This window comes from Cervus canadensis, chromosome 16, assembly GCF_019320065.1.
Source record: "Cervus canadensis isolate Bull #8, Minnesota chromosome 16, ASM1932006v1, whole genome shotgun sequence".
NCBI classification, from domain to species: Eukaryota; Metazoa; Chordata; class Mammalia; order Artiodactyla; family Cervidae; genus Cervus; species Cervus canadensis.
The window spans coordinates 27,173,409-27,191,163 of record NC_057401.1 but is presented as its reverse complement, the minus strand read 5'-3'; the positions used below and the strand labels follow the sequence as shown (position 1 = coordinate 27,191,163).

Sequence of the window (17,755 nt, the reverse complement as noted above, 5' to 3'; positions counted from 1 at the left end):
AAGGCCCCTATAATTCAGAAGGGCCTAACATATATAATTGCATACGGACACCAAGGTCTACAGTTGTCAACCAATTACTGATGGAAAGCTATAGGATGCGCCATAGAGGTGGCAGCTCCTGGGTTTGCATTAGCTTCCAGCAGTTCTTTCTACTGTCTCTGCCATGTTTCATGTTACTGTTATTTAGCTACTGAGCTAACGTGCTTATATTTATAAAGGGTCTCGTGTGAACCTGCAAATAATTAAAGACACATTAGCTCCCTGGAGGGCCAACATGATTCCCCGAACAAGCCAAGACACCTAGGGACCTAATCATGCAATTTCCCTAAAAAGCTTAGCTTTGAGGAAGAAGTCACATCATTCAGCAATGAGTATTATAATTACTCACAGCAGTTTGCCTGGTGCTCTATAACATTCAATTTACAGAATTAAAGGTAATACAATTCAAAAGAAAAATAGCTGGTTTTAGAGAGTGAATGGCTATATCAACTATTGGAAATGTCTTTGGGTTAGAGCCTCCATATTAGGGTTTTGCAAGCTTTATACTTTTAATTAATAACCAATTTAGCTTGCTACAACTTCCTTTGAGCTTCTCTAGGACAAAATAAGTCAGAAATTGATTTTTGATTATAAGCCAAAAAGCAAAAAAGCCATAAGAACTGGGAAAATTTTGAAGAAAGCGGTCTACCAGGACCAGTCTTCCCAAAAGGATAAAGACTAATCAGACAGATAAAGAACCAGGTATAGTACAAAAACCCTATAAAATGCACCAGGAAAAAAAATTAATTTTTTAAGAAAAAAAGTTTAACCTGTCAGAGAGAAGAGTTAGCAGTTTGGACAGGAAAAGAGCCAAATAAAATTCCAAGAATTACTTGAAGTCTAGAAGATGAAGCTTTAAATGTTCTCAAAAAGAATTGGGATGCTAAAGGACAGAGTTTAGTTAAAAGTTGTGACACATGAGTTTCCTATAGTCTAATCCCCACTCAATGATTTCTAGCTTTTTAGAGTAGTATTATATGTTTATATCTAAAAATGTATTTCATTGTTTATTTAATCACAAACATCAGAAATGCAATGGCATTATATTTAAATAACTCATTGGGTTTAAAATGAAAAATAAATGTCTCCCTCCCTCTCCCCTATCTACAATATTACCCAAAGGTAGGTGCTGTTAATAATTTCTTGGTCAAGAAAAAAAATAAATTTCTTTGTCAACCTTGTATATTTCATTTACTTTTTTAAAAAAAGTAGTGTACTATACTAGTATACATGCTATTTCTGCCTGCAATGCAGGAGACCCGGGTTCGATTCCTGTGTCGGGAAGATCCCCTGGAGGAGGAAATGGCAATCCACTCCAGTATTTTTGCCTGGAAGAATTCTTTGCCTGCTCCCAAAGGAGCCTGGTGGGCTACAGTCCATGGGGTCACAGGAGTCGGACACAATTTAGCAACTAAACCACCAATCACCACCATTCATGAACCTTGATTGTATTATTTAATAATATGTTTTAGGGCCTTTTTAATAATAGTATATATCTCTTCCCATGCTTTTAGTTACTGCATACTGCATCATTCAGATGTACAATTATTTATCTACTCATTCCTTTACCAGTGACTATTTATGTTGTTCCCAGTTTACCCTTGCAGACAACTCTGAAATGAATAATCCTTACACATATATTATTGTACATATATTGTAGGGTTTGCTCTATCAAAGAGAATATACACTACTAATTTTGGTGTTTGTGTGTGTACATGCTCAGTCGATCTGTACTGTCTGACTCTGTGACCCCATGGACTGTAGCCCGCCAGGCTCCTCTGTCCATGGGGTTTCCCAGGCAAGAATCCTGGAGTGGGTTGCCATTTCCTCCTCCAGAGAATATTCCCGCCCCAGGGATCGAACCCACATCTGTGTGTCTTGTATTAGCCGGTGGATTCTTTACCACTGAATCACCAGGGAAGCCCCATTAAATGTGGAAGATGCCACCAAATTGTACACCTGAAGTTTGATCATTATACACACTCTCCAAGAGTGTGGGTGAGCACAGCTTTGGTTCCCAACCAGGTAGTCGGCAATGAAAGATATTACAAAATATGTTTTGCCAATTTATTGGTTGAAAAATGACAGTCAATGTTATTTGGATTTGAATGCCTTGAATTATCAATGTGATTGGACATCTTTTCACAATCGGTGATTTGCCTCTCTTTCTCTGTTGCTTTTCTTTTTCTATGTATATAGGTTTCTCCTGCTTTCAGAAAGTAAAATGTTCCTGTGAAACATTTCCTAAGCCAAAATGACCTACAGAAAATCAATTACCTTAGGACATGTCTTGCTAATGGACACACAACATAAATCAAAATAAAGCACAGATGCTCATAGACACAGTTTGAAGCTATTGGCTCCTTGATCCTGAGTTGCTGAGTGTGGTTCCCAGGAAGGTGCTTGATGACGCTGGGGGTGGGTGATGCCTCTAAGACAGTTCCTGGCAAAACAAATGTTGAATGTTATTTTTTTCACCCTTATTTTACAAAAGCAAAAATTTTCTTTAGACTTCTTTCAGTTAGTGAGAAAGCAGGTGCTAATATAAATCTTTTGTAAAAGTGAAGTGACAGAAAGCAAACTTCAGAAAAGTGAGGGATAGATGTACTTACCTGTGTCGTCCACCTTTCATCTGTATGTTGGGTTCTTCACCGTTTTCTTAATAATTTGTAGGTTTAAAAATGACCCCCTTATCAGCTGCATATAATTCTAACAATCTTTCTCAAGTTGTTAAAAATGATTATGGAATTTCTTGATATTTAGAAAGAGTTAAAAAAATATTTTATGTAAACTAATTTTGTTCGTTACCATTAGTAGTGCTAGGTTTGGAATCTTCCAGACCTCTATGCAGACCACTTACAGGAAATTTTCCTTGGAGATACATCACCTTTTCCCATTTGATTGTTGAGCAAAGAATAACATTACCAGTGTGAGGCACTGAGGAAATTTAATCAATGCATAATTGCTTTTAATCCTTATCATACTTTTATGAGATAAGAGTATTTACCCCTAATTTAAGGATGATGAAACTTGTCTGAAGTACTTATGAAATTTGCCTAAACTCATAAAAGAAGTGGTGAGACCAAAGTTTAAATCTAGGCAACATGAGTCTGAGTGGGTGTACTTCGCCTCTACAGCAACTATTTCCTTTTGAGATTTCTAGTACAACGTCTTCAGCATTTACAACACTTATTTTTCATGTCTCTCCCCAAGAAATCTGCTGTATGGTAGGGGACACATTAATCTCTGCATTCCCCAGACCATAGCACAGGGCTTGGAAATTAGGAAATGATGGAAAATATTCACTGAAAGACTAATTAATCTGTGATAGTTGTTATAAACAGTCAATTAGTTGTCCATGATTGCCAGTTGCTAAAAAGAAGTCAAAAGAAAGAAATTACAGGTCTTTCCTTTTAGAATTTATAGTTTACTAAAAAAGGTAAACTACACATATTTATGAATGACTGCTTAACCTCCAAGAGGCTGTGTTAATAATGAAGCAAACAAGTTTGTTCATAAATGGCTGGATGAATGAATGAATGAATGAATGGTTTTTCTTTGCCCTGCCAGTTATTATTTTTCCAAGACTGCTACTCTTGTCTTATTATTTTTTTAAAAAATATATCAATCTGACCTTCTAACAAGAAAAAAATTGAGTGTGTGGCTCAGTTTGGAAGCAAGGTATTATAGAGTAGAAATTCAGGATTAAGGTCAGATTCTGTGCTGCTCTGCTGATATAGAAAAGCCTGATTTTTAGCTCAGTTCTCCAGCTGAGTGCTAGATGAATGCTGGCAGTCTGAGATGGTGAGCCAGTACAACTGGCTTTGAAATATGGCTTTGAAAAACTCTGTCTCATTATGGCATGCCACATATGCTAACATTTGACCCCTGGAAAAAATGATGGTATCACACTGAAATCTTAGAATTTTTTTATATTGCTCTCTAAATGGATTTCTCTCTACTCCATTCTTATGTTAAATGCAGACAGAATTCTTACTCATATAAAAGGGATAGTCAACTGAAGCTTTTCCTTCCATTATCACTAGAGTGACAAAGCTAATCAAGAGATTATACTATACCTATATAATCATAGTTATTATATAAATATGTTGTAGGTATATAGCAGGGGTTCCTAACCCACAGGCCATGGACCGGGACTAATAGGTGGCCTATTAGGGACTGGGCTGCCCAGCAGGAGGTGAGCGGCAGGTGGACAAACCAAGCTTCATTGTTTTTACAGCCGTTCCCCATCACTTGCATTACAGCCTAAGCTCTGCCTCCTGTCACATCAGTGGTGGCATTAGATTCTCACAGTAGTGAAAACCCTACTGTGAAATGTACATGTGAGAGATCTAGGTTGTGCGCTATTAATGAGAATCATCCCGAAACCACCACCACCACCACCTATCCCCTGGATCCATGGAAAAATTGTCTTCCTTCCATGAAACCAGTCCCTGGTGCCAAAAAGGTTGGGACCACTGATCTATGGGATATGTCACAGGCTGAGGTATGCCCCCATCCCAGTCATGTGTTGAAGTCCTCACCCCCAGGACTTCAGAATGTGACTGTATTTGGACAGAGGGATTTTAAAGATGCAATTAAGGAAAATGAGGTCATATGGGTGGTACCTAAGCCAGTAGGGCTGATGTTCTCATTTGAAGAAGAAAGTTGAACACAGGTGTGCTTGCACACAGGGAGAAGAAGAGCCTGTGAGGACAAAGGGAGATGATAGCCATCTGCAAGTCAAGGAGAGCAGTCAGAGTGAGATCAAGCCTGCTGACACCTTGATCTCCAACTTCTAGCCTCTAGAACTGTGAGAAAGTGAGTTCTGTTGTTTAAGCCTCCCAGTCTGTGGTGTTTGCTTTAGCAAACTTAAAAAAACTAATACAGAATATAGATGTTTATGTATACATTAAAATATATATATATATATATATATACACACACACACATATGTACATGTATATATATAAACATTCTTTCCTGGTATGTGGATAGCAAAAGAAGAAAAAAGTCTCACATCTCTCTTCTTTTCTGCTATTTTTAGATTGCAGACTCTCCTATCAGAAATAAAGTAAAATATTAACAAAGTAAGCAGAAAGGAAAATAATACTATTTTGACTCCTGTGCAATCTTTTCTAGAATTACTGCAATGTAGCTCTTCATTTGCATTGAGACGTTTATGTTCAAGACTGTATTAACATGGAAGAACTCACTCTTATTCCAAACATACAGAAATAATAGATAAAATATGATAGAGGATTCTTTTAAAATACATAGCTGAAAAAAAATAAAAAATAAAATAAAATACATAGCTGAACCAGAATGATAGAAAAAAATTCGCTGTCTCCACCAGGCACAGAGCCAAGCATCACATTGCAGGTTTCTGTAAGACCCAAGTCTAAGGACTGAAAGTTGGCATATATTTTGAGAGAAAAAGAGAAAAGATGATAATGCAAATTTGCTAAAAATATTAACAATGAGTGTAAAGGACATGTGGGTATTATGGGCGCTACTGGTTTTTTCATTTGCTTAATTTCAAACTTAAGTTTGAAATTCTTTTCAAACAAAAGATCTTTAAGTTGAAATCAGAAAGATACTTTAGGGTAACATTTTCACACCTCGGCTTTTCAGATACAGGTAAGCAACTATATACAGATACACTGAGCAAACGTCATGAAAATACATGCATATCTACATATACCACCGCAAGGAGATCCAACCAGTCCATCCTAAAGGAAATCAATACTGAGTATTCATTGGAAAGACTGATGCTGAAGCTGAAACTCCAATACTTTGGCCACCTGATGCAGAGAACCAACTCACTGGAAAAGACCCTGATGCTGGGAAAGAGTGAAGGCGGGAGGAGAAGGGGAAGACAGACGATGAGATGATTGGATGGCATCACCGACGTGATGGATGTGAGTTTGAGTAGGCTCTGGGAGTTGGTGATGGACAGGGAAGCCTGATGTGCTGCAGTCCATGGGGTCACAAAGAGTTGGACACAACTGAGTGACTGAACTGAACATATACCACAGTGAAATTGCAAGATACTAAAGATTCTCTGGAATGTACCAGGGAGGAAAAGCAGATAACCTGCAACGAGAGACAACTAGTTTATTGCAGACTTTTCTTCATCTGCAATGAGAATCGGCAATAGAGAAATAATATCTTCCAATTTGAACCATCAAACTAGAATTCTATAACCAAATAAACCATCATTCCATGGACTGGGGTTAAAGAGGTTACCAGATGTATAAAGAGAGATTTAACTCACAGATGTCACTGTAGGTTTGCTCTCTAAGGTAGCAGTAAATGGATATCTGATGAGCTTACTGGGAATTAATGAAGAGCTCTTCATAGCTTCCATCATGTGTCCTCACTGAACACACGGAGTTTTGCGCTTGCTATGGAAGGTTCTCCTGCTTCCACTACAAAGAAATTGCTGCAACCTCACCACCTCAAGTGTAAGAATCTCTCTTTCAGTTTGATTCTTGGTCTCTAGTCCCTGTTCATGTGTATGCATGTTTGTCTGACACAAGTACTTCTCTTTTAGTTGTTTAATTCTAGAGACTGTCTCTTTCAAAATTCATTCTATTCACCTCAACCATAAACAGTAGAGTTGTACTAAGTGAGCCTGGTTAACTGTATTGACTGCATGGCTTTTATTTGGTTAGCACATTTCTTTATAAAATATTTATGCTTAGATGGAGAACTCCATATAAATTCAACTAGGAGAATATTTTCCTTTGTGGTTATTGGACACTTAGAGATGTACTGTTAATTACTCTTCAGCGAACAAATAAGCCCAAATAAAAGTATTCAAAATATAACTGTTTTGATCTTGCTTTCAAATGGTATATGAAGTAGCCCACAAAAGGCAAATAATATTGAAGGAAAAATGATTATTTCTTAAAAATTGGTACTGAGAAAGAAAAATGTGTGAAGTGTGAGGAAGTATGTAAGAAAAGCTTGAACATAGACGCATCTTATATTAAAATCTATCTGCTAAGAATTTCTGATTGGATAATGGCTAGGACATCATAAAAATATATCATATTCTTTATTGCAGAGTATCTGACACAATTGCAATAATTTATTATGTGTGAGTTTGATGTATGAAGCAGGGCACCCAAAGCTGGTGCTCTGGGAAAACCTGGAGGGATAAGGTGGGGAGGGAGGTGGAAGAAGGGATTTAGGATGGAGGAAACATAAGTATACCTATGGCTGATTAATACTGATGTATGGCAAAAACCATCCCAATATTATAATTATCCTCCAGTTAAAATGTTTAAAAAGGAAAAAAAAAATCAATTTAGACTTTTCTAGAAGAAGAAAGCAATATGCTGTCTTTTAAAAACTAGTACAGAAAAATAATAATTATGAGAGGATAACAGGCTCATTAATTTATTAAATACAGAGATAGCTCTATCTACCTCTCTCTTGCACTATTTATTTTACTTTTTTCTCTCTATTTCACTTACTTTTCAGACCTCTGTGTGCCCACTGTCTCTTGGGAGGGATGTGAAAAGGCAAAGCAGAGGGAAATGTTTTCAGGCTCTGGTTTCTAAGGTTCTAAGTCTTAAGGCTTAGAAATACAGAGGATTCTAGACTTACCAACGTATTTAGAGGCAGAGAGGAATTTTCTCCCACCTTCTCCTTAAACCAAAATGAAACAAAATAAAAAATACTTCGGGTTCAAATTAGAAGAGAGATAAGGGAAGATAATGAACTTGGGAAGAAGTAAGAGCTGGAGAGAGGGCACCCTTAGGGTCACCCTAACGGGAAGGAGGAAAGTTGCAACAACCAACGAAGACCTGCAGCCACAGATATAAAGATGTTTACTTTGTAAAAGTTTGATTTCATACTGTCTTTTCATCCTACAAGGCAAGTGTTGAACATGACAAAATGGAGCCACCTGTTGTACAACAGAAACCAACACAGCTTTATTAACCAATTACCCTTCCATTAAAAAAAATTTTTTTTAAGTGGAAAAAAATGGGACCCACCATGATGGCATGAAGGTGTCTTTGTAGGTAAAAAGTTGGTTACTTCTATATTAAATTTTCTTTTCAAGAAACTCATAGTTTTCTAGTACATACCAGCAATGGTCTGGTAGACTGTTTACATTGTTTTTATTGATTTATTTTGTTTTGACTCTTTATGTCAGTCAACAATTACCACAACAATGCTGAGTAACAAATCCACTCCAAACTTCATGACTTAAAATAGCAATCGTTCATTCTTATTTATGTGTCTGTGCATCATTTAGGTTGGAGTAGATAGGACTTGGCTCCAAGTTGCAAGTTGAGTCCAGATCTGCCCTACATGTCTGTCTGGGAACTAACAGATTACTTAAGTTATGTTCTCCCCCTGGTGATGGCACAGGTGCAAGAGAGCAAGTCCAACCACACTCGCACATTTCAAGCTTCTGCTTGCTTCACACCTGTGAACAACCTATTGGCCATGACAAGTTGATGGACCAGTTCAAAGCCAAAGGCAGCAAAGTGCACTATTCCTGAGAGGAGACCAGACAGTCACATCTCCAGCAACAGTTAGAAGGAGACTTTGCCTATGCAGATTGGAGGGCAGGAGAATTACTGAGTAACAGTAGAATCTATTCCATTAAATTTCAGTACAAACATTGGATATCGTAAGTTTGCTTTGTCAATTCTTGAAGTGATTCTATACTGTTAAGGTCAATGGTACTTACATTTTTGATTTATAAAAATTTGCCGTATGACAACTTTTCATGGATGACTCACTTTCAAAAGATAGGAGAAGCAGCACTCATTTTTACTGAGTTTGTCCTCACTAGGGTGTTCTGTAACCACTTTTCTATGACAGTAACTAGTGACAGCAATATTAATTCTAATACCTGGTTCTAATGTAAATTTCCCTTGTAAACTATAAGAAGTTTACACAAGTAGAACAATCATTTTACACACAAAATATTCCCTAAACAGGGCAGTAGAAAGGCCAGAGACCCCAGGAAAAGAGAAAGTCAGATTCAGGAACTAAGACCCTGAAACTGCTTTTAGGGATCAGAAACTAAGGGAAAGGGAAGACGGCTCTTAGACTGCTGTGAAGTCAAGTAAGAAATTTTCAAGAACCGGTCCACTGAGTTTTCAAGAACCTTTTCCTCTTGCTTTCATAAAAGCAAAACCCTAAATAAAAACCAACCAAGTGACTCTGAAAAGAGTGCTCCAAGGTAGCTGCTTGTTTCAAATCACACGTGCTGCTGCAGCTTTTGCTGTTTCATCTCAACAGTCCTGGAAAGAATCTATTGCCTCTCTTCCTTTCTTCTGCCATCTTTCCTTCCTCCCTCCCTCCCCTCCTTCCTTCTCTTCCTCTCTCTATCTCTTCCTCTCTTAAAGAGCTTTTTTTTCTATATATATTCATAAATTCGAAGCAATGTGAAAGCCCATTTAAGTTTACACCTATGCTATTAGACTAGACCACACCTAAAATAACCTAGACAGAAAAGAAAAAAAATATGGCAAGTGTTGGCAAACTTTCAGTTGGAAGTTTGCTAATGTCAACATTTCGGGAGGCTGGTGTGCCAGGTGGCAGGAAGAAATAGACTCGTATTATATGGGATGTATGAGCCCCTGGCACTGACTTGAAGCAATGCTGCTATTGTGGCCATGCTTGGTCTTGATGAAATCAAGCTTAGGTTGAGCCTGGCATAGCTCGAGGCTAAGCTGTTGGTTAAGATTGATTTGCTGGGACAGGCAATAACTTCCCTAGAACTGCAAGCATTTAATATAGTGTGACTATTTACGTCACCTCCTGCCAAGTTTGCCATACAAAGCTATTGTTGAGGAGCTCTAGCCAGAAGATATTGAGCAAGTCATGTCATGTGTTTTCCCTTTCCAAATCTTTCAGTGGCTAAGAAATTCAGATGCCTGTGCTTCACACATAAGTTTCTTCATAATTTGACTTTTGAGTAGCTTTCTAGCTTCATCTGTAGTAATATTCTGTCCTCCTCATGCTTCATGCAGTGGCATAGTAAATGTTTCACTGTCAGCTCTCTGGAGAAGAAAGTTGAGTGCCTGCTTTGCAGTGATTCTGAGTTCTGTGGTGAATATCCCTATTTCAGCTGATTTTAAGCTGCCAGTGTGAAATCATGGAACGTGGAGTGAGGAGGAGGTACATACAATTGATCTTGCAAGCTTCCAGGAGCCAGCTCAGGCACACCACTGACTCCAGACCTTCCCACAGCCTAGAATGTTCTTCACTTTCTTAAATGGTTTGCACTGAGAATACGTTCATGCAGTATTTATGCCCTTTAAAAAATAAACAAAGAGGCATTTAAAGAAAGTAGAATTAAGACGGGGCTTCCCTGGTGGCTCAGCTGTAAAGAATCTGCCTGCCAATACAGGAGATGCAGGTTTGATCCCTGGGCCAGGAAGATACCCCTGGAGAAGGAAATGGCAACCCACTGCAGTATTCTTGCCCGGGAAATCCCATGGACAGAGGAGCTGGTGGAATATAGTCTGTGGGGTCACAAAAGAGTAGGACGTAACTTAGCTACCAAACAACAACATCAAAGAATTAAGATAAAGATTGAGTGCAAGCTGAGAAGGATGAGTTTTGCATGGGATGGTGATGAATCTAATATAACTAGGGCTGTGGATGCATCTATAATAGAAACGGCAATTAAAGTTTAATGAAAGACAATTGGACTAAGATAAAGAGACCCTTGGAACTAGAAAGAGCAGTTCAGGTTTCATGCTATAGCTTCAGTATTTGTTAAATTCACTAGGATTGTGAGGAAAGACCATAAAACCTCCACATGACCACTGTGCGGCTCTATTTGACCTTAGGTTACGGAGTGTGGTAAGGATCAAATTCAGGCGAATTTCATATCATACCACCTAAAATTTTCCATTTTCAAGGTGACTTTGTTTTGCCCCTACTTTGGTTGTTAGAGCAATAAGATGAAGTCAAGAGAGCATGATTAGTTTCTCTCAAAGCAAAGCTACCAGCTGCTTTATAAAGAAGTGTCCAAATCCACTTGTTTTAGAAGAGGCCAGTTGGGGCTAGCTAGCAGGATTTTGAATTGTACGGATTTGTTTCCATTATAGAACAATTGCAAGAAGAAGCTATATAAATCTAAAAATTGGCAAGAGCTTTGAGATTGCCTTCCTTCCAGTAGCTTCCCATTTCTCTCAAATAAAATCTCACTTCCTCACTCTAGCTTAAGGCCCTTGTTGACCTCTTCCCATAGCAACCCCTCCGATTCAACCTCTCCCTTTTTCACTGTTTCTACTACAAAGGCAAGTTATCACAGTGCTGTTTCCATGGTTGACCAAGTCTTCTGGGCAATCCCATGGGCATTTGCTACTGATAACACCATTTGGGAAAGGGGACTGTTGTCTTTGCCAACCCTGCCCCCATCCTCTTTTCTTAATCCCCATGGAATAGCAGAGGTCACGCTTTTACTTTAGACTTTACTGAGGGCTGGGATTCATTTGGGAAAGGAAGTTCATTGCAGGAAAGAGAAATATAACTGCCACTAGAAGAGGCTATTTTGAGAAGCCATAGGCTCCAGGCTTCCCTCAGAATCCATTATAGGACTTCTTGTTGGCCTAACTCTTGGCCTGCTGCCATTAGTGGGGCCAGTTTACTCAGCGGTGAGACTTCTGAACATTTATTTTCCTTAAAGTTCGGTTCAACTGCTAAAAGATTTGGAAAGAGGAAAAGGTTCACTGCCCATTAGGTGCCACCTCAGAGAAGCTAATGAACACTTTTGTGCCTCAATCTCCTCTTTTGTAAAATATGAAGAATAACAGTATAGCGTCCCTATAGGGTTATTGTGAGTTAAATGTTAACATAAGTAAAACTTTTAGAGTAGTATCAGGCTGGGCAACCAAGTTCTGAATAAGCGTGAGTTATTAATATCCACATCACACCGCTGAACTTGCTGCCACATTTCCATTACCTTACACTTCTGCAGTTGAATATTTTAGCATAGGTGAGGAATTTACATTATTTTTTTCTAATAAATTCTATTGGTTGGCTTGGGATATTTTTTCTAAACCAGTGGAACGTTTTTGGCTAGACCCCATCATCTAACACACAGATTATTATGTCCAATTACTGTAGCATATCACAGAAATTGTCTCTCGTTGTGAAAAATGATTTCTTTTTAAAGCATAGTGATTGAGGGCCTACTATTTACTATGCTCCTAAAGGCATGTGTGTGTGTGTTTGTGTGCACACACGTGTTTAAGGTAGGGATACAACCTCCTCATCTCAAAGGTGAATATATAGTTTTTAATAAGACCACAAATAATCTAAATGTTTAAATAAGAGTCTGAGATGAGGTGGGGTAAACGGGACACTGGCTTGTGAGCTGAGTTTGAAAGCACCGTGTCATAAAGATCTAGCTTAGCAACGTTGATGGCTTGGTAGTTTTTATTAGAGAAACTTCTCTTGTAGAAATGCATACCAGATAGAAAAGTTTCTAATTTTTTTTCTTATCCCTTAAAATTTAAAAATATTTAAATATAGTGCACCTTCAGGGCATGAACAGAGGGAGGTTAGCTTTGTTTAACCAAAACAGGGCAGCCTGTAAAGCCTGAAAGAAAAAAAACAACCAAAAAAAAAAAAAACAACAAAAAAAACCAAATGTAGGGCAAATCACAAGAAGGCTTATTTTACAGAGTGAGTAGTAAACCAGGAGGTGATCCAGACCAAAACATTCCGTGCCTTTAAAACGATTTCAAATTTATTTGTGGAAAGGGCACTACTTTGGGAACGCAAGCTTGGTGGATAGACGACTATAAAATTAATTCTTGTGAGCTCATAGATGTTAAGTTTTTCGGGAATTCAGAGCACAGGATGGCAGGAGGAAGTGTGCATGATACCCAGTGTTATGAGAAAGAGAAGAAAGTGCTTTTGGTGGCCAAGGGGCCTTCACAAAGCAACATGCCCAGGAAAGACTTGAACCTGTCCTGCCCTAGTCAAGAAGCATCTCGGGAGGGGTGAGCAGATGTGCCTCTACTCTTGAAGACTGCAGTGGTCCAAGTAATGCAGACAAATGTTTCCTCTTATAATTTACAATGAATGTGATGTATTCCAGGCGGTACAACAAATCATTTTGTGTTTGTTTTTTTTTCTGCAAGACAGAGGAGTTGGGGCATATGATCTCTGGATGCTTTTCTCTCTCTAGAATCTAAAGACTCCATAAGGGACCACAGCCATTCCTAATTCTCCTAAAGAACACATAGTCACTGTCAGCATCAGAACTGGACTGATGAAGAGTCTGAGCCAGTTTGACAACTCGTGGGTACTCACAGTGATAAGGAAGCGCATTTAAGCTGGAGGATCCGTAAAGAGGCTGAAGGTACCACCCAGTCATGCATTCAGACAGCAAGCATTTCCGCCTCCCCGCTATATTCCAGGCACTGCACCAGGCCCTGGGGATGCAGACCCAGGCGAGACATGCACTGCTCAGGGAAACCGTCCCCGTGGAGAAAAGATTAACAAGCCTATCCTAGGGCACACGGGAGTACGGAGGCAGGCAGCTATCTCGGCCCAAGTTGTCCTCAGGCAGAACAGAAAGTGAGGCTCAGAGCACTCTCTCAGTTCCAAGCAAGACAACAGGATTGTAGCAGCTTTCTCTTGACTGACTGGCAAAGGGGTGGCATTTTAAAACAAGCCAAACAGATATCCATCCTTGACGGAGACCCTGGCACGTGCCAGTTGATTCTGCCAATTTTTCATGGACGGAAAGACGGAGCAGAGCAGAACGGGTGAGTCTCTGCAAGTGGAAGAAGTCTCTTAAAAGGGGCTGTGTTTCCTAAAGGGCGCCCCAGAAGGGCTGAACTACTTCTATCCGGGAGAAAAAAGACTCTGGCAGTGTAGGCAAGGGAGGGTGTACGTCTGGAGTCATTTCAAGGCTTTTTCCATCTTGCCTGATGTGACAACAAGGAAGGAGTTGTTCGTTTTATTTATTTATTTCCCATTTTGAACGACTTCGCTTTGCCCCTCTTCCCCGCTTCCATCCACTTGGGTTTGGGTTTTCCATATGACTCATAATTCCTTCCGAAAGTGGAGTCGAATTCATAAAAGTGGTGGAAGCGCGAAGGGAGGGGGAAGCGCGGGGGGGCGGGCTGGGAGCCCCAGGGAGTCTTCACTAACCGACATTCCCACTCAGCCCCCGGCGCGAGCGGCGGCCGGCCTGGGGAATCCAGCCTGCGCTCGGCCGGCGGGGATACTAGCGAAGCCCGGGCGGCCGGGACCGGGTGACTGGGCGGCGGGCGCGGGAGGGTCGGCGGCCGGCGGCGCTGCAGCAGCCTTGGCACGGCCGCCGCCGCCGCCGCCCGCGGGCGCGAGTGTGCGCGGGTGTGGAAGGCCGGCGTGCGGGCCGCGAGGGGTGTGCGCGCGTGAGGCGGAGCGGGGCTCGCCCCTCGCCGGCGCCCGCCGCCCGGCCGGTGATCGCTCTCCGGCCGTCTCCAGCACCCTCGGCCCCCCCACGGCCGTTGGTCCTGGCGGGGGGAGGGAGAAAGTGAGAGTCGGTGTCATCACCATCCATTGTCAGGAGGGGAAGAAATTGGAATCCAGCAGCGGCGAGCAGCAGCTGGGCGGTCACATCTGGGAATGCAAAGCCGACCTCCCCCCCCTCCTCCTCCGCCACCACCGCCTCCTCTCTCACCCGGGATCACTTCCGAAACCACTTCGCCTTCAGCCCCTGCCTCGGCCAGAGGTTTCATTTTTAACTGAATATTTACGAAAGCTGGAAGCGTGCGAGGGGGTGGGGTGGGGTGGAAAATAGCGGCTGCTTCTTTTCCAGGGATTTATTTAATGGGGATGTGTTCAAGGCAAGAGCGAATTCAGAAGGATATCGACGTCGTGATCCAGAAGTCCAGAGCCGAGAAGGACTGCCTGTTTGCAGGTGAGTTCTCGCCTTTCCAGAGCCTCGGACCCAGCGCCAGCTTCCTCTGCCCGCCCGTCACCCCCTTGCCCAGTTTTCTGGCCGCGAGGTGTGTGGCTGGGGATGGGGGGGTGGGTTGCACGTCCCCATTCTGGGGTTCATTTGGCAACAGCTGCTGCAGCAGGAGCGGGAGCCAAAAGGGGGAGGGGGCAACAGCCTCTCCCCTTCTCCCCTCCCCCCGTCTGGGGCGGTCAACCGCTTTGGGGACAGAACCCTGGTAGTCCCAGCAGGGGTCTAGGCAAGGAGCCGAGCAAGGTATATTTTTAGTCCCCTGTGGACGCCCGGAGCGTCCGATCCCGCCTCCGAGGTTTCAGCAGCAGCAACCCAGGCGGCTGGTAGGACCCACCGGGTTTGCGCAATGGGCTGAGCGGCGGCGGCCGGGAATGGAGCCCGCTGCGCTGCGCGGCGCTGGCTGGCTGCGCCCGGCGCCGAGGCCCCCCGGTGGGCAGCGCTGGGCCGATCTCCGGCCGCTTCGGCTCGCTCTAGTACCTCCGACTGGCAGTGTCATGCCCCGGAAAGAGAAGAGATGCCGTAGGTCCCTAAGGCGCCCCGAGCCTCTGCTTGGGGGTCGTCTTTCGTCCATTTTGCTCCCCCTGGAGGGGGACAGGATTTTGCTCCCCCAGCCGCGAGCTCGGCGGGGGCCGCTTCCGGCCGCCCGGACCGGGAAATTCCCGCCGTTGCCATGGCACCCGGCACTTGTTGCGGGGGGCGGCCACGCGCGGCACCCGGCTCGGGGTGCGCAGGATCCCCTCCGGCACCGCTCGGAGAGGGGAACTCGGGGCTCTCCAGCTCTCGCCTCCCGCCCAGCCAGGCCTCCCCTTGGCTCCATCAAAGAAATAAGGGAGCCGAGTCAGGACCAGGGTTAAAAATCCACTCCGGGGGGTAGCTTTTAACAAGACTTTTCGTTTCAGATTTCAGATACTCAGACTCCACCTTTACTTTCACCTACGTTGGCGGCCCCAAAAGGTATTTATGTGTGTAGAGTTGCTTCATTTCCTGTTCACAGGCTGGTGTTTCCTTTGTTCTTAGCGTGTTCCGTGTTCGGGTGTTTTTTTCTTCTTCTTCTCATGTTGTTGTCGTTTAGCCACGTCCCAAGCCTGAGGTCTCTCGCTTTTAAATAGCAGAGGGGAAATAAATAGGTTTGATTCAAGTGTTTCTAAGATCACGCCACGGGCCAACAACAGAGCTCTCACACTCTTCGTGCTAAAGGTGTTCTACCGAAGTACCTAGCTCTTGAGCCTTTAGGGATTGCCACAGGCGAATGCAAAACCAGGATATTGGGCATAAAAGACATAAGATGTCACAGAATAGTTTGGTCACATGTGATTTTTCTGGTGAGCTGGGGCTGCACGTTTCTATGTTTTTTGTAGGTTGACATAAACATGTAGTCTGCCAATTCTCCATTTTTTTTTTTTTTTCTAAAGGAGTCCTATTTTGGTTTTCATAGTTAGAAAGAATTTGGAAGTTATATGTAGCTGGAATGTGTAAACTTCTTTCTTGAGGAGGAAGAATGGGAGATGCATCTGTTAATACTAAGTTGTTAGCAGTGTGAAGTAAGCCCAAATCCAATTTTGTGTTTACCACTTAGAGATGAAATTAAACCGTTAAAATAGGCCTTGCTGTCTTCACTTGTTAAGGTAGAATTTTCACCCTGTTAGACCTTTGGGGACACAGTGGTTTAAAAGCAGTGGCCACATCTGAGAACTGTCAGAGATTTAGCTTTGCTGTTAGAACCTGACATTCAATATGGTTTGATCATATTCCAAAATATCTTTTAGCTAATGGAAACATTTAGGAACATATAAATTGCAAAAGAAGCTTTCTTCTGTAAATACATTTTTTAAAAGCTTGGAATTAATGTGAATCTTAAAAATGCTTAGGATATGTATTGCAGTGTACATTTCAAAAAAGCTTGCATTGAAATAGTTATCACATTTCCCATAGGCACAGTGTACCTAAGTGTCAGGATTGGTATATTGATTTGATATACTAGTTGAAAATATAACATATGTAGTATGGACTTTATTGAAATTACAGTATTTCTAAATTTTCTATAGTACTGTCATTTTTGAATAAAAAGAATACATTAGAAGAGATTCAGGTAAATTTACGCTGTTCCTGCACTTACTATCTGAAGGATGCTGGTGTATGACTAATAACCTCTTGAATTGTTTTAATAGTTAAAAATATGCTATGTGGCCCGCTGAAAACATTCCCCGTGCTTCTGGGTTGATACCTGCTTGAATTGTCCGTTTCACAGTTGTTCTCAAGAGAGGTGTGGACTGGGAAAGCCCTGGGTAGGCTTTTCAGCTAATTAGCTTTATTATTAACAGTAAGATACTTGTTTTGGCCTCAGTTTACTTATCTGTACAAGAAGGGGATGAACCTTACAGTTAATCATTAAGATCTGTTTGCGCTAAGATTCTTTATCAGGAAATTACTGAACTAGTGTTAACACAGCAAGAGGTGGAGAAGTTGTAACTGCCTCCAGGAGCAAGGCCTGGAGATTGGGAGGGATAATTAACTAATTGAGATAACATCAGTTTTCAGTGTAGGAACAAACACCATGGCGGCTCTTAAAGTAAGAGATGTTTCCTTCTCTATGTTATCCTCCTAAAGGATAGTTTTTTCCTTGCTTCCTGATTTAAATAATGGTTCACTTGCATATGTAATGTGGAACAGCTTGCTTTTTAAAGATTGTTGTGAATTGTTGATGTGATTGCTTTGTCTTTCTAAAAGCTTGCTCTATAAACAGATGTATAAAAGATTGTT

The 17,755-nt window shown here is 41.7% G+C and overlaps 1 protein-coding gene across 4 annotated transcripts in view; it reads left to right on the top strand.

The window, feature by feature from the left end:
• The first annotated feature begins 13,508 nt into the window (after positions 1 to 13,508).
• PARP8 (poly(ADP-ribose) polymerase family member 8) overlaps positions 13,509 to 17,755 on the top strand; it is a 187,786-nt gene continuing 183,539 nt past the window's right edge. For 2 of the 4 annotated variants that reach the window (XM_043488451.1, XM_043488454.1), the window contains exons 1-3: positions 14,410 to 14,755; positions 14,843 to 14,944; positions 15,895 to 15,949. In XM_043488451.1, the coding sequence (XP_043344386.1) occupies positions 14,650 to 14,755; positions 14,843 to 14,944; positions 15,895 to 15,949 (263 nt within the window). In that variant the 5' untranslated portion in view covers positions 14,410 to 14,649. Of the gene's footprint in view, positions 13,803 to 14,409; positions 14,756 to 14,842; positions 14,945 to 15,150; positions 15,515 to 15,894; positions 15,950 to 17,755 lie in introns of those variants that run through there. The other 2 variants (XM_043488453.1, XM_043488452.1) reach the window with 2 other exon arrangements.